Source organism: Sciurus carolinensis, chromosome 4 (assembly GCF_902686445.1).
Source record: "Sciurus carolinensis chromosome 4, mSciCar1.2, whole genome shotgun sequence".
NCBI classification, from domain to species: Eukaryota; Metazoa; Chordata; class Mammalia; order Rodentia; family Sciuridae; genus Sciurus; species Sciurus carolinensis.
Genome location: NC_062216.1, coordinates 128889509 through 128914112, shown reverse-complemented (window position 1 = coordinate 128914112; position 24604 = coordinate 128889509). Strand labels below are relative to the sequence as shown.

At 39.7% G+C, this 24604-nt stretch overlaps 1 protein-coding gene across 1 annotated transcript in view; it reads right to left on the bottom strand.

Annotated features, from left to right (window-relative positions):
- Myrfl (myelin regulatory factor like) overlaps nucleotides 1–24604 on the bottom strand; it is a 77794-nt gene that overhangs the window by 18705 nt on the left and 34485 nt on the right. The window contains exons 12-13 of the mRNA XM_047549796.1: nucleotides 3583–3746; nucleotides 2783–2846 (exon numbers count right to left, since the gene is read on the bottom strand). Of these exons, the coding sequence (XP_047405752.1) occupies nucleotides 2783–2846; nucleotides 3583–3746 (228 nt within the window). The remainder of the gene's footprint in view (nucleotides 1–2782; nucleotides 2847–3582; nucleotides 3747–24604) is intronic.

Here is a 24604-nt window from a genome sequence, read left to right as displayed (position 1 = left end):
CTGGAATGGGGTAGGGGCTAGGATTCTATAAAAAGTAAGACAATTAAAAGTATTTATTCGTGGCCATTTCTTCCTTCCTCCCTTCTCCTCCACATACTCTGACTTCTAACTTGAATTCCTAGGTCCTTCCTACCTCACCCCACCACCAAACATGGCAGGAATCACCTGCCTACCTCTTCGAGGTGCAGAAAAGAGGAAAGGAAGAGCAACTGAATGGGAGCTAGATCAGGTGACCTCAAAATTTCTCCAGAATGTGTCTTGGCCAGTCCAGGGAGCAGTGTAGAAGTCAAGGCCTGTCCCAGCCAAGCTTCTTACCATCTGGTGAGGCCCATCAATGGCTCACAGCAAGCACTCTGCTTATTAACATCCCCACCAACCCAAGAGTACCACTCCCCACCACACATGTATGTCAGTGACCCAATAACTCAAGGAGGCCCTGAAGAGCAAAAGTCACCTAGTGGGTTGGTGATGGCCCAGAAGGGATAGTCATCTTCACAGACACAGCTAAGATGTCCTACCAAGACACAGGGGGAGTAAAACATGCCCCATTATTTGTACTTTATCAAGTTCCCTGGATGATTCTGCTGCACACCAACATATGAGAATCTCCAGAAGAGTAGGTCTGAACACATCAAGTTCAGGGAGCACGTGTCCAGGACTTGCTATGTTCCACACACTCTTCTGAGTGCTTTGCTGACACCATTGCACATAATCCTCACAATCATCCTTGATAACGCTGTGAGGCAGCTACTGTTATCATCCTCATTTTAGAGATAGGGAAAAGGAGACACGGGAAGGCTAAATGTCACCCCAAAACCACACGCTAATGAGTCATGGAGCCAGGATCTGAATTTTGAAAGTCCAGCTCTACAATCTGTGTTCTTAAACACCCTGTCTCCGTTTTTCTGTCCCAAAAAACAAAAGGAAACATTTGCCACTGTTGTTATTATGCAAAAAGTCTTCATGGCTTATGGAATGAACTAACCCTTCCAGTGATCCTGGAATGCTGAGCCTAAGCTGTTTTTCACTTATCTTTATAACCCTCCCTAATCAACTTCCACCTGGTCCTTCAGTGAAACCAGTTCCGGATCCCAGATGTTTGCTTCTGCCATTCCATCTGAAACCTCTCCTACAGATCCATTGCCATTGCCAAAGCATACTCTGTCTACAAAGCCAGGCTCTCATAATACACTCAGGGCAGCGTCCTGAGCCTGTGCAGCCTTTATCACATCCAGCTACAACCATTCTTTGTATTTTCTCCCCATCTCCCCCTGAGTGCCTTGTAGTTCCTCAGAAGAAGAGATCACATCTGACTTATTTTTGCCACCACCTGGCCTCTTAGAAAGACTGCAAGAGTCAAAGAGTTTGTCCAGCCCAACTCCCACTCCAAGCACACATTGAAAACACTTACTCATTTCATGCTTTTAATTTAAATTGTTAACCTTCAGGAAATATCCTCAGACTGAGCTTTCCATTCATGTATTCATCTGACAAATATTTCTTGAGCACCTACTATGTACTTGTCCCTGGGGTCACAGAGTGAGGAAGGCAGACCCAGGGCCTACTCTCATGAACATATCTAATATTCTGAGATAACCTCAAAATAAAGAGAATCTTTGGGTGCAAGATGGGAGTTACAGAGATCACAAGTGACAAAATTGCACCTATCAGAACTGCCAAGGATATAGGTACCATTCCCTCCATTCTTTTGCAAACTGGTTAGTATAAAAGGCACCTTTCCCACCTAATGTTTCGAGTGCTTTGTGTTTATACAGCAATATGTACCTAGCACATGCTTAGCACATTTAATCCTATCAATGATCTTTGTAAGGCAGAATTATGTTTCTCAGTTTAAGTAACTTGCCCAGAACATTTACCCATGTATTTTATGTTTCTTGGTACACCAAGAAGCTTGTCAGCATTATAATAATTTAATAGTTTTTAGATGAATTTTGAAATACTTCTGAGTCCTTTCAGAATACTTCAACACAGTATAGCAAGGGGAGTAGGGAGTGGACTGACGCAGTGGCTGGACATTGGGTCAGCCTTTAACGGGGCATCGTTGCAGTCATGCACATCTTCCCTGGAAGCACCACCTTTGGACCAGTGGTGGATGAGGGAGAAAGTTAACTTTCACAACTTTCTGTGAACTGCACTGAGTAGGGGAGCAACTTAGGAGGGGACTGTTGCAGCTGCAGGCTCCCTGACAGGTCTCTGATGGAGAGGGCATCCTTCCATCAGATTACATGATTAACCTTCACTTTTTATTGGAAATGTTACCTCACTTGATGTGAGTTGTCTTTATTCATTAATGAAACCATCACATTTTAAACTTTGCAAGCAAGTGAATAGCTATCCTCCCATTCACACATTTAATACTAAATTTTGAAGGGAAAAGAGGAATTTGAGGAGTCACCAAAGTCCCTTGAGACCTTCATAAGGAAGTAAGTGAGGTCAAGGCAAGAACATAGAGAGCCCATGGCCATTTGCAAGTGGGGGCTACTGAGTTTTACTTGATGGGAACAGTATAAATAAAACTAGCCAAATAATATTGCTGAAATGGATAGGTTCTGCATTCTTTTCTCTAAACTTCTGCTCTTTAAACAAACAGTTAATATTCATTAAAACATTAGTTTTTAAGGACCTAAAGTATATGAGATGCAGATTAGGGAACTCCACCAACAAATAAATGGGAGAAAAATTCTTGATCAATTTCTCTAAAGACTTTTATTTCATATAGAAAATATCATCTCTGTTCATTATAAATTTTAAGAGTATTTACCTTGTTGGATTTTTTGGGAATGGCCCTCCTTGGAGAAGATGTACTAAGAGCTCTGCTAAGTTTGCTTTAAAAAGAGAGAGAAAGAATTGATTACTATTCAAATGCCTCTCCAGGAGTTATGTGACAAAGACCTAGGCTGTCACTAACATAGCAGCATGACTTTCTTTTGTAATGCAATGATAATTTGAAAAAAAAAAAAAAAGTCAAAGCAGTTGGGCTGGTGTGTGTGTGTGTGTGTGTGTGTGTGTGTGTGTGAGAGAGAGAGAGAGAGAGAGAGAGAGAGAGAGAGAGAGAGAGAGAGAGAGGAGTGAGAGATTGCAACCAAAACCAAAACAAAACCAAACAACCTTTGTGAGCATAAATGCATGCATTAAGCAAAACCTTCCTCTTTTCCTCAGAACTAGATCTCAGAAAATGTGCATTTACTTCCTTAAGTAATAAAAACAAAGAATAAAACGTTTTCCCCCTGTGGATGGACCTTGGTGTTCTAAATTTGGAAATGACCCCTCTCTTCATAAAAGAGAAGACATCCTTTTGCTAAAATTGAGCTCTTCCTATAACAACTGCTATTAAACAGATGGCTTGTGTTTTGTTTGATTTTAAAGCAGCAACAGAAAAAATAAGAAAAGTATCACATAAGGCAATTGTGTTTTGAAACACTATAAGGGAAGAATAGGGACTTCATTATCAGAAAGCAATGATTGCAACTTGATTGAAAAGACCAATCTTTAGATTGATGTAGTTATTTAGAGAGTCCACACTCTTCTTTCCCCAAATTTTAGTGGACATGGTGGACACACCTGATGGAACTTGCTTCGCTGGCTGAGGTCTTCAAACTACTGAGCCGCTTTAGCCGGGCCAACTTCCTGTTCCATATTTCTAATTCTTCTATTCTTTCTTCAAGGTTGTTGGTTAGTTTGCAGAGCTGCTTCACGGCCCCTACATTTTCCATGAAGATCTGGTCCTAAAAAGGAAAATAACACCAAATACATAAAGGTACAGTTTCAGGCTACCAGGTAACTAACTGTCCATAAGCCATCCTAACAGTGAGAACACCCTGTCAGAAATGGTTATATACCCACAACTTCAAGTTCATTCAAGATAAATCTGGAGAGGTCTGAAAACGAAAGCAGCCTGCTAAACTGCTGGCTGTGTAGTAAAACTGCTTCTGTTCAATTTGCAATAAAATGGAAATATGTCCTTGTAACCTAAGAGAGAATGGAGCTGAAGGACGTTGTCAAGTTTGGGATCCAAAGATTTATTTTCAATAGCTATTATGCTATATTTAAAAGTCATAAAAAGAGTCAGAACAGTCTTCCAAATGTTGATTTGTGTGTTCATCACTAAATCCCCATAAGAAGTGACTCAAACTCTCTCCCTGGTAAATGTTTATCCAGTTGCTTAGATGAAGCAGAAGGAAGGAAGAACTGGGCTTTTCTCGAAGTCCAGCCACCTCGTGCAGAGGTGAGGCCCCAGGTAAAATATAATAAGCTCTTTGGACTTCAGAGTCTTCATCTGTAAGTGAGAAGCTAAATCTCGAGTTGTAAATGTCTGCTTTAATCTCTCAAACACTATCATGGACAATTTACATCTTAACCTAACTCTCAAACAAAATTAAATACACACACACACACACACACACACACACACACAATTCTAGTTCCAAGTAAGATGCTGACATATCAGAAAGAGAAAGCAAGGAGAGATCAACCCAACTAGAGAGCCCAGACCATCCTCCTCATCACCCACATACTTCAGATGTCATATGCATCTGTCTCTCAGTCACAATAAAAACACTGGGACACTCTTGTCAACTGGCACCCTGACCCCCTGATCTCTCCTCTCTCAAAGTACTCTTTTCGTCTCCAAGAGGCTAGTCCACTGCCATAAAGAGATAAGTCCCAGGCCACTGGCTCTAGACCAGTTGCGGTTGACAGGTCAAACTCAGGGCTGCACGTCTTTGGGAGTCTCATCATGCAAACTCAAGCTCAAACTCAAAGGGGAAAAGGGGAAAAGCACTGGAAAGCGATCATTCAGAGTGGGATCAAAAGCTGGACCTTACAGATTTAAGGCTTAGTTCATGTGGTTTAAAGATAGGTATGTCTCATGAAACACTGGAGGACTCTTAAAAGTCTCAGAGAAGTCACGGAGATCTAATGAAGCCCCACGTCTCCACGCCTGGTGTCTGAAACCTTTCCTTATTCTAGTAGTCACCTTTGATAGCAATGTCTTTCTGAAGGCCAGTTCAAATCCCATGGTTCCCAGGACCTTCCCAGAGGCCACTGGCCAGAATGCACCCTTCTCTTCTACAGTGTCCTCAGAACATGTTTGGTTGTGTCACTTGGCCATTTGTGTTGTTCAGGTGTTATGTGTCTATCTCCCCACCCAGCAGTGAGTCTGTGGAAGGCAGCCATTGTGTTGGTATGTGCATATCTCACCAGTACTTAACATGAGTACTTAGCACAAGCCTGTGCCCTTGGGGAATACTCAATAGGAACATAGGAAAGTGAATTGAAGGTTACTGAGTTAGAGCTTAGAAAAGAAATACAAAGTTTTCCTATTTGGGAAGGAAAATGGCCAAAAACTTGATCCCTGAGGTCTATGCTTACATTAAGAAAACTCAAAATGAATGAATAAATAAATAAATAAGACATCCCTGTGTTAGATTCTCAAAAGTCGTCCAAAAACCTTATATTTTTTCCTGAAGTCTTATCAGATATCCTTTAAAATCTATCCCCCAAAATCCTGCAAATTAATAAAATCATTACAGAGTAGAATTTAGCAGTGTCTTACAAAGTTACATATGTTTTTATTTTTAAGCCAGCAATCCACTCCTAGAAATCTACTCCATAGACTTCATACCCCAGTTAAAGGTAAAAAGGAGGAGGAGGAGGAATAGGAAAGACTGAAACCAAGCCAATGCACACCAATAGGGATTTTTATAATAAACCATGGTACATTCACATAATAGCATACTATGGAACTGTGAAAAATGAATGAAGAATATTTCTATATACTGCTATGGGGAAAAGTCGAAGATATAGTATAGGAAGAAAACAGCAGGTACAGAGAGTATGTGTAGTATGCTACCTTTTGTTTAAGAAAAAGGATGTATACGAAAATATGCAAACATTTTCTTACATTGGGAAAAACGAAGGATAAACCAAAAACTAATTTAAAATTCTTACACATAATGGGAAAGAAGAAATGAGGTGGGTGAAATGAATAGAAGCCAGGCTCTCTGAATATACCTTGTTCAATAAATTTGCCTTTAGAATAATGTGAGTTTTTGAAATAATTTTAGAACATAATTAAACTACAAAACATCCCCTAAAAATAAAAAGCAAAAGCAAACAAAGGAAGCAATTTGGTATTGAGTTTCTGGATTAATCTCACAGAGAGGATTTATTTTAAGTGTCTTGAAAGCATAGTAATTTGTCCATTCTTAGTGGGATATATCCCAAAATGGGGGGGATAGAAAAGAAATCTCAAACTTTTCAATAATCATACAGCCAGAAATAATAGCAATGGATAATACACAACATACACCGTACCCATTCATATTTGGGTAAAAAAAAATATAACTAAGTTAACTGTGTTAGAAACTGCAAGTTTTAGCATTTAAAAAGAGATATAAATATAAAGTCAAACATTAAGTAAAATTCTAGCAATACTAAATTTAAGTTAGAATATTACTATGAATTCCTGACACAGTCTATCTTTAAAAAGAAAACAATATTTCTTAGCTATGTCCACAAAAAAATAGAAAAATATATTTCCAACTACTAACAATGAGCACTCTCACTGTGGTCCTGGTTCTTGCTGAAAGGAACCAGGACTCTGGAGAACTAGTGATTCCAGGTTTGGGGCAGGAACTGTGTGCAATGAACCTGGAATGCCTTACAACTGAGAAGGCAAGGGAACTATGAGGTGGCAATGACTCCAGAGGCAATGAAGAAGGTTCCATGGGCCAAAGATCAGACATCAAAGGACCAACACCATAATAGATCAAAGAATCAAATGTGTTTTAAAAGCATTGAAAATCCTACTCAATTTTTTGAAATATTTTATCTCTTCCCTTTGGAGGATAGTAGAGGCTTAACTCATTTTTATGAAAACTTATGAATAAAAGAAAGAATGAAGTTTTATCCTTCCTTTCCTACATATCAGCTACCTATTTAATAAAGGAAAGTTCTTCATTTTAGAATTCCAGAGAATGAATAAAAAATGATGATTGTGGTTTAGGTATTAGGCATCCTCCAAAAGCTCACGTGTGAGACAATGCAAGAAAGTTTAGAGGTGAAATGATTGGGTTATAAGAGCCTTAATCAGTGAATTAACACCCTAAAAGGGATTAACTGAGTGGTAACAGAAGGCTGGTAAGGTCTGACTGGAGAGGCTGGGTCACTGGGGGCATGACTTTGGGGTATATATTTTGTATCTGGCAAATGGAGTCTCTCTCTGCTTTCTGATCATCATGTGAGCAGCTTCCCTCCTCCACACTCTTCTGCTGTGACTGCCTTACCTCCATCCTGGAGGAATGGAGCCGGCTTTCTATGGACTGAGACTTCTGAAACTGTGAGACCCAAGTAAACTTTTCCTCCTCTAAAATTGCTTTTGTTAGGTCTTTTAGTCACAGCAGCAAAAAAAACTGACTAAATGATAGAGTACCAATATTTTCTAACAATATAACAATGGATCTAGGAAATGATCCTCAATGAATGCTAAAACCAGTAAGTATATGTTTGTATCTTTGTTTTATACATACACATATAAAAACAACTGGGGAAATTTCAACACTGTCTGGATTTGATATTAAGGAATTACTATAAAATTTTAAGCATGATAATGATATAGTGATTCTGTTTTTAAAAGGTAGTCCTTCCCTTTTAGAAAAAAATGCTGAAGTATCTATAACAAAATGATATGATATTTGTGTTAGTCAGCTTTTCATTGCTATGACAAATACATGATAAAATCAACTTACATGGAAGAAAGGTTTATTTTGGCTCACAGTTTCAGAAATTTCAAATCATGGTCATTTGGCCCCATTGCTTTTGGGCCCACAGCAAGACAAAACAGTACTATGGTGGAAAATACCTGGTGGAGCAAAGTTATTCAACTCACAGTCATTGGGAAGCAAAAAAAGAGGCAGGACAGTGAGAGGCAGGAAAGCGCTGGGGTCCCCATATCCTTTTTAAGGGCATACCCTCTACGACCTGACTTCCTTCCACTAGGCCCTGCCTTCTAAAGTTTCTACCATCCTCCACCAACCACCCCTGCCAAGTGTCACAGACTAGTGACCAAACCTTCAACCATGGCCTCGAGGGGACATTTACAAACCTTGGCAGTGTTGGAGTTCACTTTAAATAATTCAGCTGGTGGAGGAAAGTAGTTGGCAGGGGATTTAAATAATATAGGACTGGATGAGAATTTGTAACTGAAATCTGAGTGAGACATACATTGGGGTTTCATTACTATTTTTTCTAATTCTATGTATACTTGAAATTTTTCACCATAAAGATGTTCAAAACTAAATAAATGACAAAACAAACAAAAAATCTCCTGATGAATCCTGTTTGAATCCTGGTGCAGACTTTTCATTTACTTCTAAATTTGTTTTAATAAAAATAAGGCATAAATCATGAAGATAAGAATGGCATTTTGTGATCCTAAATCATAATGGATAAATGATTATTTACTATGTTTATACTGTAGACAGCCTTATTCTATAATTATAACCGTTATTATTTACAGTGAATCACATGGTCAGTTGATGTCAACCCAGCGGTCCAAAACGGAAGTCCAGTCATCCTCTCTGACTCCTTCCTACAACTGGCTCCTTGAAAGGCAATCTATCAGTACTGTCTGCTCCATGTCCCAACACTCCCAAATCTGCCTGCTCCTTTCCATCCTCACTGGCACTAATTCTACTCTTTTCCATTTCTAAGCAACTGGCTTCTTCCTTTTTTAAAAAAGTTTAACATTTGCTTGATACATTAAATTGTGATTTAGCCCAAACCAAAACGGACCATAAAGAATGATGGTGAAGTCCCCTCCAAACCACAGTAAGCTCTTCCTGCAGTGTCTTCTCCGATGGGACTTTTAATACTGCCTCATGAGATATGAGCAGTGGCTGCCACTGTCCAGTTACTTGTCAATAATGATAAAAAGCCAGCTCTAATTTCTTGAGCTCAAATTTGCCAGCATCATATGTCTTCCAGGTAGGTTCAATAGACAAGGAGATAATTCATGTGTTTTCCTATCCAAGGGGAAATAAAGGTGGAGAGGGAATTTACTACTTTCCTGATTATAATTATGGCCTGTCCTGACTTTATGGATCTAATGGAATATTACCAAAAAATAAATTCCAAGGACATGTTATAGAGATTGACTCTAGCTAGATGACTTAAATGTTCTTATTTCTGACCTCCGTCACCACAGTGAAGACAGTATAAGTATGCTAAAAAATATAATCTATATTTTTCTGAAAATGTCCTTTTCCACATAGGTGACAAATTCTCCATGAGAAGACTTTGATCAGGAATGTGCATCACAAATGCCTGAGAAATTAATTTTTTAAATACACACATCCAGGTCCCCATGTAGAGGGTAGGAATCCTTAGGGCTGAGATGGGTGTACACTGGGGTATTTTGAAAAGTTTCCCCATTTGATGCCCATCTTTGGTTATAAACATTGTTATAATTGAACCTAATTTAATTACTCAGCTTTGTCCAGATTGTAACAAATTTAAATGGGGCCCATTGCCTCTGTTGAAACACAGCTTTGCAGTTAGGATGGAAAAAATGATTAAACCAATATTTGCCACCAAAAACTACTAATGAGACTGTGGATGAAAAAGTGGCAACTGTTCCAAATCAAACAAGAATCTTCTACCCACTGTTTGAAATACTTGCTTTTGGTCAGTGTACTTATGGACGACATGAGCACATTTTCTAAATGAACACTTGCGGCAGTTAGCGAGTGTATGTGCAGAGGAAGACACACAGGCATTTGTAAAAAATCAGAGCTATTATTTAACTTAGAGTAGGACTTTTTTTTTATTACAGCATTATAGGTACACATAATAGTTGGATTCATTCTGACAAAATCATACATGCATGAAATTTGATTTTAGGCCCTTTTCCCTCTCCTCCCTGCCCCGCCCCGCAATACTCCTTACTCTATAGAGTAGGATCTTATCTAGAACTTGTCTTTCCCCACAGTCAGCTTCAAACCCATGCTCTAGCCAGCGTGAACCATTTCCATTCGTTGAGTGTACCATGCTTCCTCTAGTGTCTGGAAGTAGCACCAGCAGCTCCCTCAGCATGAAGTACCTGGCTTCCTTACATAGGTATCATAATTGCCTATACAGTAAACACTTAGAGGGGGCTCACCAAGGACAGGGCCCATGTCTCACCTATAGGTGATTCTCTGGCAGACCAGTAACTCAGTACACATTTGATGATCACATGAAGGAATAATATTCTCACAGCTGTGTTACCTGCCATGAGGCATTGAGAGGTCATGATATTGCTCTCTAGTGAAATGAAGAGAGTAGCTAACTTCCCCTTCATCCTTTTATATAAGGTTTCTCTCAGAAAAGGAAGGAAGGAAGGAAGGAAGGAAGGAAGGAAGGAAGGAAGGAAGGAAGGAAGGAAGGAAGGAAAAAAGAGGGAAAGGCAAGGAAAGAAAAGGAAAGGAAAAGAAAGGAAAAAGGAAGAAATATCCACCTTCCTATTTCACGTCAGGAAACGTCCATGGAAATTAACAAGTGCTAGTATTTCTCATTCTCAGTGCAATGGGTTAGTGATTTGTTTCTACCCAGCACACCAGCCCCTTCCCTTTGGCAGGGGATTAGCTCAGAAAACATGAAAACACTTTAGTCCCCATCTTCACCTCCAGGGAACTCTCGAACTCTGTTTCTGCAGCTCCTTGGACCCTTGCAGGTCTGGAGACAATGAGCCCACAACACTGGGGCACAGCCAGACAATAGAGCAAATTTCTCCTCTCTTTGGAAACATATATAGCTTGTCCTCCGTCCATTAACACTGGACAGAGCTAACTAAGCCTGATCACAGAGGATGTCAGGAGAAGTTGACACAGATCTTCATGCCTTCCCCCAAAAGGAGCCAAAGACTTGAAAATCTCACCTTCTGGTAAATGATGCACCTGATGTTACATGGACTGGTGTTTTATAATAAAATATGAGAATAACACAGCCTTAAATGAGCATTGTAAAAATGTTTGCTGAAGGGAGAGAAATTGTCTTTAGTCAATGGGTGTGTCTGGCAATTGTTTGGGCTTTGAATAAACTCAGCTTTGGCTCCTTGTCCAAGAGTTTATTCTGTGGAGAGCTTACCAGGCCTGGACATGGTGTTAAAATAATAAACTCCCCAAACCAGAAAAGCAGACCTTTGAGATAGTGTGAAGCTCTGGCTTCCAGCTTAATTTTTAACAGGTCCCTGAAGGAGAGGCTTCCCTCCCAAACAAAGAGGATGACTCGGGCTCATTTCTTGGGAGGTCATATATTGACCTCTGCCTCACATGGAAAGAGCATGAGCTTCACAAAATTATTCAAAATTATATGTATTCTTACTGCCCTTCTTCACTTTAGAATTCTTGCTTAATATTTTTTACTTCTGTTTAAATGCAATTGAATCCTTTGAAACAAATTTCCAGCTGAACTAGCACACATTCAGTTTGTTGTAATTCTTTGATTTCTTGACTTCCCAGGGTGACCAATGAGCTCTTTTGGAGGGTAGTGTGGTGTCTTGTGATTCCTCAGGACCAACTCAGTAACCTGACACATGTAGTTCAATAGTCAATTAATGAATAGAACTAATATTTCTTTATGAAGCACCTATGATGCACCTATCAAACACATAAGCATTCTCCTAAACAATAATAGTAGGCAAAACAGAAGAAGTAGATACCATCTCTGCATCATAGAGCATATTTTCTAATGGAGAAGACTGACTAATAATAAGCATAAACAACAAGTAAATAATATAGCTTTAAGTTGTAATTAGGGCTAGGAAGAAAGCCAAGGCCTTGAAATAGAAAATAATTATTATCTCAAGCTATTGCTGTAGATTTAGTATATTTGTTTTATTTTCAAAAGCACCAGGGAAAGAATAAAATAATAGAGCCAAGTGAAAAGTTTTATTCTCATCCTGAAAAAGACAAATCAATGTAACACTGGACCAAATAATTCACAGAAGAAGGAACCTAAGTAAGTAACACAAGAAAGAGATGCACAACTGTATTAGTAATCAGGAATGGGGCTGGGGAGATAGCTCAGTCGGTAGAGTGCTTGCCTTATAAGCACAAGGCCCTGGGTTCGATCCCCAGCACCCAAAAAAAAGAAAAAAAAAAAAGTCATCAGGAAGAGGCAAACGTAAAACAATCTGATACTACTTTAACTCCAACAGAATTGCAAAACAGAAAGTCAGATCATGCTGGATATTGTTGAGATCTGGAAAATGGTGTTGCCATTATGAACTAGGACTGACTAACAAGCTGGCAGTAATTCACAGAGTTAAGGCTGCGAGTATTCTATACCCACTTCTGGTACAGGTCCCAGAGAGAGCCTCTAGTCTCATCCACTTCCTCCCCATTTCCTCTAGATCCTCTCTCTGCTCACTTGGCTTTTCAGCACTGTGCTTGTCCCGGGTCCTCCTCCTCTTCTGCCCAACCCTCCCAACCTTCACAAGCCTTCTTCCTCCTCTGCTGGCCCTCTCCAAATGTGTTCTCAAGGTATTTTCTTGGGTCCCTTCTCTTCTCCTTCTACATGATCTTGAAAGCCTGAAGGGCCTGCTGCTCAGGTGACAGGGAACAGCAACAAGAGGGTGCATGAAGCTCCTACTGGTAGAGTCTCACCCCAACACCATGTCCCCAGAATTTCTGATATTTCGAGGCAGCCAAAAATCTGAAATTTGTGTGAAGATCTCCTCCTTTTAAAATGTCTGCCTCTTCCTGATTACTAATACAGTTGTGCATCTCTTTCTTGTGTTACTTACTTAGGTTCCTTCTTCTGTGAATTATTTGGTCCAGTGTTCCATTGATTTGTCTTTTTCAGGATGAGGCAACAAATTTGAAAGTTTTTAAACGGCATGAGGGAAAAAACTACCTGTAAGCCAGACGTGGCCACAGGTTTTTCCATCTGTGACCTCCATCCCTCATCTTCCCCTTCTGAATATTTTCATCTGTGGCTACAGCCTCCTTTCAACCCCAACTGCTCTCAAGTTCCACACTCTTAGTCACCTTCTGGACATTTTCATCTGAGTGTTCAGTTGACATCTGAAAGTCAAAATCCAACTCATCTTTTCCCCCCCAGAAAACCACTTTTCCTTCAGACTTCCTTATGTTAATAGAATTGCTTCTCTTCCTTTCATTGAGATTTGAAACTTCAGGTATTCATGTGAACAAATTCTTGTCAAGAGTGTTAAACAGATTTTGAATGCTGTGACAAAATACCTTAGACAAGCTACTTATCTGGGCATGGTAGTGCATGCCTATAATCCCAGCGGCTCAGGAGGCTGAGGCAGGGTCGCAAGTTCAAAGTCAACCTCAGCAACTTAGTGAAGTCCTAAGCAACTCAGCGAGACCCTATCTCCAAATAAAATATTAAAAAGGGCTGGGGATGTGGTTCAATGGTTAAATGCCACTGGGTTCAATCCCTGGTATCCCCCTCCCCCAAAAAATGAAAGAAAAAAGAAAAACAAAAGAGTATATACTTATTTTGGTTCATTATTTCAGAGGTTTCAGTCCATGGTCAACTGGCTCCGACACTTTGGGCCTGAGGCAAGGCAAAAACATCATGGCAGAAGTGCATGGTGAAGGAAAGATGCTCACCTCGTGATGGCCAGGAAGCAGAGAGAGAGAGTAAGGAGCCAAGGACAAAATATATCCTTCCAGGGAAGGCCCTCAGTGAGAGGCCCCACCGCCTACAGTTTCCATCCACCCCAGTAGCCCATTCAATTATGAACCCATCAATGAATCCACTGATGAGGTTGGTGTCCTCATGATTCAATCACTTCCCAAAGGGCTCCACCTCTGAATACTGCTGCCTTGGGGACCAAGCCTTCAGCCCAAGAGCCTTTGGAGGATATTCCAGATCCAAACTATAATAAGGGGTATCTACAACAAATCGGATTCTGTACTAAGCAGCACTGGATTTAGGAAACATATTCTCTAACCATGGAATCTCACATTCTAGTGAAGGAGATAGATAATGGCAAGAGAATGACAACACAATGTGATAAATACTCTAGAAGATGCATCCTCAGAGGCCTAAGGCCGCATAGAGACAGGATTGACCAAGATGTTACATAACTCATTAGTTCATTCTACCAATATTTGTTGAATTCCCATAGCCTTGAAACTCTGGGGTAAAAACCACAATAAAGTACTGAAGAAATAATTCTGAAAAATATACAAGATTTCTGTTCTCACACAGCTATTTGGAGAGATTGGCAAAGAACAAGTAGGCAAATAAACAGACAATTTCAGCATGGAACAAACACTCTCCAAGCATCTATGAACAGCTTTGCAGCTTGTTCACAGCACTGAGACCTAGCCCAGAGGGTAGATGGGGTCTGCAACCAGAGGTGCACCTTTTTCTAATTAGTGCACCCTATACCTTATAAAGAAAATTAACCTGAGAGATGCAGAGACAATTTCAGATGGGTGGGCAGAGAAGGCCTGTACATGGAGATTCAAATGATGAGCTTGTCCAAAAGAAGAGTTATTAGAACAGAAAACACTCAGTGGCACAGCTTTGGAGCAGATCTGAGGGACAGAGAAAAAGGCTGGTGTGGAAATATGTCACAAATAACACATGCCTGTGCATCCAGGTAAGGGGAACAACGGAAGCCCCTGAGAGGGAGGGAAGGTAAGCCCTACAGGGAGATGGAAACACTAGACTTTGGAAAGGATATGGATGGATGTTTGGTGAGAGGTTCCAAGTTAAGTTCCAAGCTTTCAAGTTAAGGACACAGCATGTGCACACAAACTTATTCTGAAAGTGTCCTTCCTACTTGAGAAAAGGTGAGAAGCCTGTTGCTCAATGTGGCTTCACATGAAGGTGTGCGGGGTAAAGAGTTTGGTGAAATTGTTAGGAACTGAGTCAGAAAGAAAAGACTCAAATCGGATTGTAGAGGGTTATAATGGTCGGTAGCCAATGAAGAGCCAAAAATGGGAAAGGAAGATAATATGCTCAGACATTTGTTTTGTATTGGTTGGTCTGATGTTTTGTTTTGTTTTGATTTTGTAGTACAGGGATTGAATCCAGAGTCTTATGCATGCTAGGCAAGTGTCTACCACTGAGCTACATCCCCAACCTGATTGATTTGGTTTTTAAGGAAGATAAATCTACTGGAGACTGCCAAGTCAATTAGGAGGTCATTACAATAGTGTTATGGTTTGAATGTGAGGTGTTCCCCAAAAGCTCACATGTAAGACAATGAAAGACCATTCAGAGGATAAATGATTGGGTTGTGAGAGTCTTAACCCAACCAGTGAATTAATCCCCTAATAGGGATTAAGTGAGTGGTAACCAAAGTGGTAGTGTGTGGCTAGAGAAGGGAATTGGGAATGGAGCTATGGGGTAAATATTTTGTATCTGGAGAGTGGAGACTCTCTCTCTGCTTCCTAATTACCATGATGTGAGCTGTTTCTGTCTGTCACACTCTTCTGCCATGATGGTCTGCCTCACCTCCAACCCTGAGGAATGGAGCCTGTCTTCTATGGACTAAGACCTCTGAAACTGTGAGCCCCTAAATAAACCTTTTCTTCTCTATGATTGTGCTGATTGAGTCCTTTTAGTCACAGCAGTGAAAAAGCTGACTAAAACAGATAGTTTGGGAGAAAAATGGATAGAATAAAGAGAATGAAGAAGGGAGCTGAGATACAAGAGATATTACCAAAAAAAGACAATTATGACTTGGTGTCTATTTGGACATGCAGATGAGAAAACAGGAAGCTCAAGAGGTAGCCTGTTCTCCATTGCTCACACATTCAGTCCTCCAGGTCCACCCATGTCTTCCTGCTTGTCTAAGCTCTTCCCATTCTTTTCCCTCCATAAGCCCCTATGTCCAGATGTTACCTGCTTTCCTCTGTACTGATGGAGTGCTTTATGCACCTCACAAGATTCACATTGTCACTTAGAGCTTTATTACTTGTGTACCTTTCTTTCTTTAATTATAAGCTATGTGAAGACAGGAACCAATTGTTACTTAATCATCTCATGATTCAAATAGAAAATTTCCTGGCAGATTATGATTGAAGGAAAGATAGAACCAATGAGTAAAAAGTAGCCACATACTAAGTCATGGTAGGATGGCTTGTAGCATGCAATATGAAAAAGACACATGAATCATTCAAGGACTAATTGTTCAAGACACCCCTCATCTTTCTATAGGCTTAGTAGTGAATTACTTTAAGGAAATTCCTACCTATGTGGGGTACATTGCTCTTATACTGATCACACCTGATAATAATGTTCAAGAAATATAACCACTTGCTCCCCCAAAAACACAGAAACAAATAGAGTTGCCGAGTAAAAAGATAAATGAACAAGAAAACAGGAAAATTCCCCACTGCTAATCTCCTGGGCCCCCTTGCTCTCAGGATCAACACCTGAGTTCTCTCACTCTACCTGCCATCACTGAGCCATCATTGGGGCACATGGGAACCAAGTGAAATTTAGATAAGAAAAGTTTATCTTTCAAGGTCATGTCTCCTGTGAAGTGGAAAAACAAAGCTGCTCATACCAACTTTGACAAACATCACTACTTTTCAACTTTGGTTAGTTACCTGGATGGTCTATAAAGATCCAGCTATTCTTTTTTTCTATTTTGGCATGAAGTTGCAAAGTACTCATGAAAATGATATAGCAAACATGAAGAACAACATTTCAACATTTTCATAAACATTTCTGGCTTGCATTTTAGCTCCAATGAAAATTTCTTTATAAAAAAGTATCAGGTGGTGAAAGAGAAGTGGAGAGAAGAAAGGAGAGATACCCTAATCTGAACTCTGCCAGTTACTCATCATATGAAGCCCAGAAAGTCCTAGCAAAGTTCCTTAAAACAAGCAGCCTTGGAGGAGTCAATCAAAGTCACCACATTGCCCACATGAATAGGTAGGAGGCCAGGAAAGCAAGAGGCTCTCCATGCATCTTGCTCATTTCACAATCAACAAAGAGCATGGGACAAGAGGAGCCACATTTCCTGCATTCCTAATGAGAAAGAATAAAGGAGATGCTCTATGAAGCACTTACAATGTTGTGGAGGAATATTCCAGTGTTGAAGATCAACTAACAAATGAAGTCTATCCTCAGAAGAGAGTCCAAGAGCAATGCTGGGCTTCTCCTGCCTCATCAGGGTGGGGAAATGTGCACCTGCTTTTGGTATTGCAGATTCTGTCAAAGAAGGTGGCCTTAATGACATCCCCACAAATTATATCACTACAAAGGCCTGCTATGGACAGAATTGCAAATTTTTTAACTGGAAAAGTCATATTTATGCACTAAATTCTGCCTTGGCATGGTTTTCTCCTCAGGTGACACAAGAACCTGGCTGTCTGGAACAGGAAATGCTACCACTTGCTTTCCCAGAGCTCTGGGTTTCCCTTCCTAGGAATGAGCTTGGGTTGTAACCTCTGCTGGGAGAAGTAGAGGACCCTGGGAACTTGTGTTGCTAATAGTGTTCAAATGTTTCCATTCAACTTCACTGGAGAAATGGGAAGATTATGGTGGATAAAGAGGAGAACTAATTATTTTGCTGAACAATGACAGTCAAAAGGCCCTGGGAAGATGATACTGCTATACCTTCCTGCTCAGGAACACTTCTTCCCCGAGCATTCTAGAGAAGGACCACATTCAGAAGAAGCATAGCTGCTATATGATAGGTAACACCACAAGACTTCACCTGTGACTGTCACCTGTGCACTTGCCCCAGAGAGTGCATGAATATGCAAGACAGTAAAGGTGACCTTATTATACAAATACTTCTAAGTATGACCTTCTAAGTATGATTTTGTTTTTTAACTAAATTATTGGAAAACTTCTGTGTTTTATTGTTTAAAAACAAGTTTCTTAGCCATATGGCAATACAAAGCCAACATATAAAAATTAATTTCTCTTCTACGAATTAACAATGAACAATGTGAAAAGGAAATTATAAAAACAATTCCATCTATAATAGCATCTAAAAGGAAAAAAAAATATCAATTAACCAAGTGGGGAAAGATTTATACAATGAAAACAGCAAAACATTGCTGAAAGAAATTAGTAAAGACATAAATGGAAATACACACCATGGTTATGGATTGAAAGTCTTAATATTATCAACAATACCCAAAGGGATCTGCAGATTAATGCAATCCCTATCAAAATCCCAATGATACTCTTTGCAGAAAGAGAAAAATTCATTCTAAAATTCAAAAGGAATCTCAAGACATCCTGAAAACTGAAGAAATCTTGAAAAAGAAGAACCAAGCTGCAGGATTCACACTCCTCAATTTCAAAACTTACTACAAAGGAACACTAATCAAAACAGTGTGATACTGGCAGAAAGATTGACATACCGAACCATGAAATACAATAGGCCAGAAATAAACAAACATATGGTCAAATAATTTTGAAAAGGGTGCCAACATAATTTACTGAAGGAAAGACTAGTCTTTTCAACAAAAAATACCAGAAAAATTGAATACCTATATGTAAAAGGACAAAGGTGAACTCTCATTTAATGCCATGTACAAAAATTAACTTAAAAAGGAGCAAAGACCTAAAAGTAAAATGTAAAATTCTTAGAAGAAAATATAGGGCAAAATCTTCATAAAATTGTATTTGGCAATTTTGGATATGATATCAATGACTCAACTAATAAAAGAGAAAACAAATTGGATGTCACCAAAATTTAAAACTTTTGTATATAAAAGTACACAATCGAGGCTCTTTCCACAGGGCAATCCAAGATGGCAGACTAGAGGGGGACTGCATCCCCAGTCGCTCCAGAACCCAGGAGTTAAGAAGGGGAGGCATTCAGAGACTCGAACCAAAATAGAGCCACAGGTGAGTCTGCTCACTGGGTAAAGTTCGGCCCGGGTGGCAGGCCCAGATAGAGGTGGCTTATCGGAGCAGGGCAGGGCAGCTAGAGTCTTCCACAGGCAGCCCTGCGCACTCCAGTGCTGGGCCCCTCCCACACAGCCAGCTTCTCCAGGTTCTCGGAGCAGGCCCCCTACTGAGAGCCTTTCTGATCAGAACAAGCTCCAAGTCCCGGAGCCAGCGCAGCATACTCTGGCCCGCAAGCGGCTTCAGGGACCAGGACAGGGCAGCCAGCGACCTCCCCAAGCAGCCTGGACCCCTGCGGTGGGAGGTGCCTTTCAAGGCTAGCTTCTTGGAACAGACCGCCCAGTGAGAGCCTTTCTACATAGAGACAGCCACAAGTCCCCGAGCCAACAGAGAGCTTCCATCCGCAAGCAGACTCTGGGATCAGGGCAGGGCAGCCAGAGACTTCTTCAGGCGGCTCTGCCCACTCCGGCCGCAGGCTCTTTCCACGGGGCGATCCAAGATGGCGACCTAGAGGGTGACTGCATCCCCAGTCGCTCCAGAACCCAGGACTCAAGAAGGGGAGGCATTGAGAGACTTGGACAAAAATAGAGTTATGGGGTGAGTCTCCCCCACTGGGCGAAACTTGGCCTGGGCGCCAGGCACAGATAGGGGTGGCTTATCATAGCAGGGTAGGGCAGCTAGAGTCTTCCCAAAGTAGCCTTCCACACTCCAGCGGTGGGCTCCCCCAACACAGCCAGCTGCACGGTGCAGGCCCCCAGTGAGAGCCTTTCCGCACAGAGCCAGCTCCAAGCCCTGGAACCAGTAGGGGCTAGGGGCAGCTTTCTTTGGATGCACTGCATTATCAAATTCCTCCAAGACATCAGGCTACTGAAGGCTGGGAGGTGATACACTGGAAATCTACCGGGACACTATAAGCCAATAGAGGAAATCTGCAATATCTCAGATTCCCACTGACATCTGACCAATATGAGAAAACAAGGGAAGAAAATGTCCCAAACAAACCTAGATACTACATCAATAAAACCCAATGACAGCACAGCAGAAGAAATGTCAGAAAGGGAGTTCAGAATGTACATAATTAAAACAATCAGAGAAGCAAATGAGGAGATGAAAGAGCAAATGCAGGCATTGAAGGAGGAGATGAAAGAGCAAATGCAGGCATTAAATGATCGCACCAATCAACAGTTAAAAGACCAAATACGGGAAGCAAAAGATCATTTCAATAAAGAGTTAGAGATACTGGAAAAAAAACAAACTGAAATACTTGAAATGAAGGAAACAATAAACCAAGTTAAAAACTCCAAAGAAAGCATAACCAATAGGGTAGAACACCTGGAAGACAGAACCTCAGACATTGAAGACAAATTATTTAATCTTGAAAACAAAGTTGGCCAAACAGAGAAGATAGTAAGAAATCATGAACAGAATCTACAAGAATTATGGGATATCATGAAAAGGCCAAATTTAAGAATTATTGGGATTGAGGAAGGCTTAGAGAAACAAACCAAAGGAATGAACAATCTATTCAATGAAATAATATCAGAAAATTTCCCAAATCTGAAGAATGAAATGGAAAACCAAGTACAAGAGGCTTATAGAACTCCAAATATACAAAACTACAACAGACCCACAACAAGGCACATTATTATGAAGATACCTAACATACAAAATAAAGACAGAATTTTAAAGGCCGCAAGAGAAAAGAATCAAATTACATTCAGAGGGAAATCAATAAGAATATCAGCAGATTTTTGAGTCCAGACCCTAAAAGCTAGAAGGGCCTGGAACAACATTTACCAAGCCCTGAAAGAAAATGGATGCCAACCAAGAATCTTATACCCAGCAAAACTTACCTTCAAATTTGATGATGAAATAAGATCCTTCCATGACAAACAAAAGCTAAAGGAATTTACAAAAAGAAAACCAGCATTACAGAACATTCTCAGAAAATATTTCATGAGGAAGAGATGAAAAACAACGATGCAAATCAGCAACAGGAGGCGCTAGCCTAAAGGAATAGCCAAATAAAGGAGAAACCAAATCATGTCAAAAAACAAATATGAGTCAAATGACTGGGAACACAAATCATATCACAATAATAACCCTGAATGTTAAAGGCCTGAACTCATCAATCAAAAGACATAGACTGGCAGATTGGATTAAAAAGAAAAATCCAACAATATGCTGCCTGCAAGAGACTCATCTTATAGAAAGAGATACCCATAGACTAAAGGTGAAAGGATGGGGAAAAACATACCATGCACACGGACACAGCAAAAAAGCTGGAGTATCCATCCTCATTTCAGATAATGTGGACTTCAAGCCAAAACTAGTCAGAAGGGATAAAGAAGGACATTACATGCTGCTTAAATTAAGCATAAATCAGCAAGACATAACAATCATAAATATCTATGCCCCGAACATTGGCTCATCCACGTACGTCAAACAAATCCTTCTCAATTCCAGAAATCAAATAGACCACAACACAATAATACTAGGCGATTTTAACACACCTCTCTCACCACTGGATAGATCGTCCAAACAAAAATTGAATAAAGAAACATAGATCTCAATAACACAATCAACAATTTAGACTTAACAGACATATATAGAATATACCATCCAACAAAGAATGAATACACTGTCTTCTCAGCAGCACATGGATCCTTCTCTAAAATAGACCATATTTTATGCCACAAAGCTACTGTTAGCAAATACAAGAAGATAGAGATACTACCTTGTACTCTATCATATCATAATGGATTGAAATTAGAAATAAATGACAGAATAAAAAACAGAAACTTCTCTAATACCTGGAGATTAAATAATACACTATTATATGATGAATGGAGGGAAGGATGATCAGGAGGGAAATAAAAAAATTCTTAGAAGTAAACGAGAACAAAGACACATCATATCAAAATCTCTGGAACGCTATGAAAGCAGTACTTAGAGGAAGATTTATTTCATGGGGCGCATTCAAAAAAGGAAGTAGAAATCAACAAATAAACATCTTAACACTACAGCTCAAAGCCCTAGAAAAAGAAGAGCAGACCAATACCAAAAGTAGTAGAAGACAGGAAATAGTTAAAATAAGAGCTGAAATCAACGAAATTGAAACAAAAGAAACAACTGGAAAAATTAACAAAATAAACAGTTGGTTCTTTGAAAAAATAAACAAAATTGATAAACCCTTAGCCACACTAACAAAGAGAAAGAGGGAGAAAACTCAAATTACTAAAATTCGGAATGAACAAGGAAACATCACAACAGACATGAGTGAAATACAAAACATAATTAGAAGCTATTTTGAAAATCTATACTCCAACAAAACAGAAAACCTTGAAGACATCAACAAATTTCTAGAGACATATGAATTACCTAAACTGAACAAGGAGGACATATACAACTTAAATAAACCAATTTCAAGCGATGAAATAGAAGAGGTCATCAAAAGCCTACCAACAAAGAAAAGTCCAGGACCAGATAGGTTCTCAGCCGAGTTCTACAAAACCTTTAAAGAAGAGCTCATTCCAATACTCCTCAATGTATTTCATGAAATAGAAGAGGAGGGAACCCTCCCAAACTCGTTCTATGAAGCCAATATCACCCTGATACCTAAACCAGACAGAGACACATGGAGGAAAGAAAATTTCAGACCAATATCCCTAATGAACATCGACGCAAAAATTCTCAACAAAATTTTAGCAAATCGCATACAAATATATATTAAAAAGATAGTGCACCACGATCAAGTGGGTTTTATCCCAGGGATGCAAGGTTGGTTCAACATTCGGAAATCAATAAATGTCATTCACCATATCAACAGACTTAAAGTTAAGAATCACATGATTATATCAATAGATGCAGAAAAAGCATTCGATAAAATACAGCACCCCTTCATGCTCAAAACACTAGAAAAAATTGGGGTAGTGGGAACATTCCTTAACATTATAAAGGCAATCTACGCTAAGCCCATGGCCAATATCATTCTAAATGGTGAAAAACTGAAAGTGTTCCCCCTAAAAACTGGAACAAGGCAGGGATCCCCTCTTTCGCCACTTCTATTCAACATCGTCCTTGAGACTCTAGCCAGAGCAATCAGACAAACCAAAGAAATTAAAGGGATACGAATTGGAAAAGAAGAACTCAAACTATCCCTGTTTGCTGACGACATGATTATATATTTAGAGGAACCTGGAAATTCCACCAGAAAACTTTTAGAACTCATAAGTGAATTCAGTAAAGTAGCAGGTTACAAGATCAATGCTCATAAATCCAATGCATTTTTGTACTTAAGTGATGAATCCTCAGAAAGAGAAATTAGGAAAACTACCCCATTCACAATAGCATCAAAAAAAATAAAATACTTGGGAATCAATCTCACAAAAGAGGTGAAAGACCTCTACAATGAGAACTACAGAACACTAAAGAAAGAAATTCAAGAAAACCTTAGAAGATGGAAAGATCTCCCATGTTCCTGGATAGGCAGAATTAATATTGTCAAAATGGCTATACTACCTAAAGTGCTATACAGATTCAATGCAATTCCAATTAAAATCCCAATGATGTACCTTGCAGAAATAGAGCAAGCAATTATGAAATTCATCTGGAAGAATAAAAACCTAGAATAGCTAAAGCAATCCTAAGTAGCAAGAACGAAGCAGGGGGTATTGCAATACCAGATCTTCAACTCTACTACAAAGCAATAGTAACAAAAACGGCATGGTATTGGTACCAAAATAGACAGGTGGATCAATGGTACAGAATAGAGGACATGGACACAAACCCAAATAAATACAATTTTCTCATACTAGACAAAGGTTCCAAAAATATGCAATGGAGAAAAGATAGCCTCTTCAACAAATGGTGCTGGGAAAACTGGAAAACCATATGCAACAGAATGAAATTAAACCCCTATCTCTCACCCTACACAAAACTCAACTCAAAATGGATCAAGGACCTTGGAATCAGACCAGAGACCCTGCATCTTATAGAAGAAAAAGTAGGTCCAAATCTTCAACTTGTTGGCTTAGGATCAGACTTCCTTAACAAGACTCCCATAGCACAAGAAATAAAAGCAAGAATCAACAACTGGGATAGATTCAAACTAAAAAGCTTTCTCTCAGCAAAGGAAACTATCAGCAATGTGAAGAGAGAGCCTACAGAGTGGGAGAATATCTTTGCCACTCATACTTCAGATAGAGCGCTAATTTCCAGAATCTATAAAGAACTCAAAAAACTCTACACCAAGAATACAAATAATCCAATCAACAAATGGGCTAAGGAAATGAACAGACACTTCACAGAAGATGTACAAGCAATCAACAGATATATGAAAAAATGTCCAACATCCCTAGTAATAAGGGAAATGCAAATCAAAACTACCCTAAGATTTCATCTCACCCCAATTAGAATGGCAATTATCAAGAACACAAGCAACAATAGGTGTTGGCGAGGATGTGGTGAAAAAGGAACACTCATACATTGCTGGTGGGGTTGCAAATTAGTGCAGCCACTCTGGAAAGCAGTATGGAGATTCCTCAGAAAGCTTGGAATGGAAACGCCATTTGACCCAGCTATCCCACTCCTTGGCCTATACCCGAAGGACTTAAAATCAGCATACTACAGAGATACAGCCACATCAATGTTCATTGCTGCTCAATTCACCATAGCCAGATTGTGGAACCAACCTAGATGCCCATCAGTTGATGAATGGATAAAGAAACTGTGGCATATA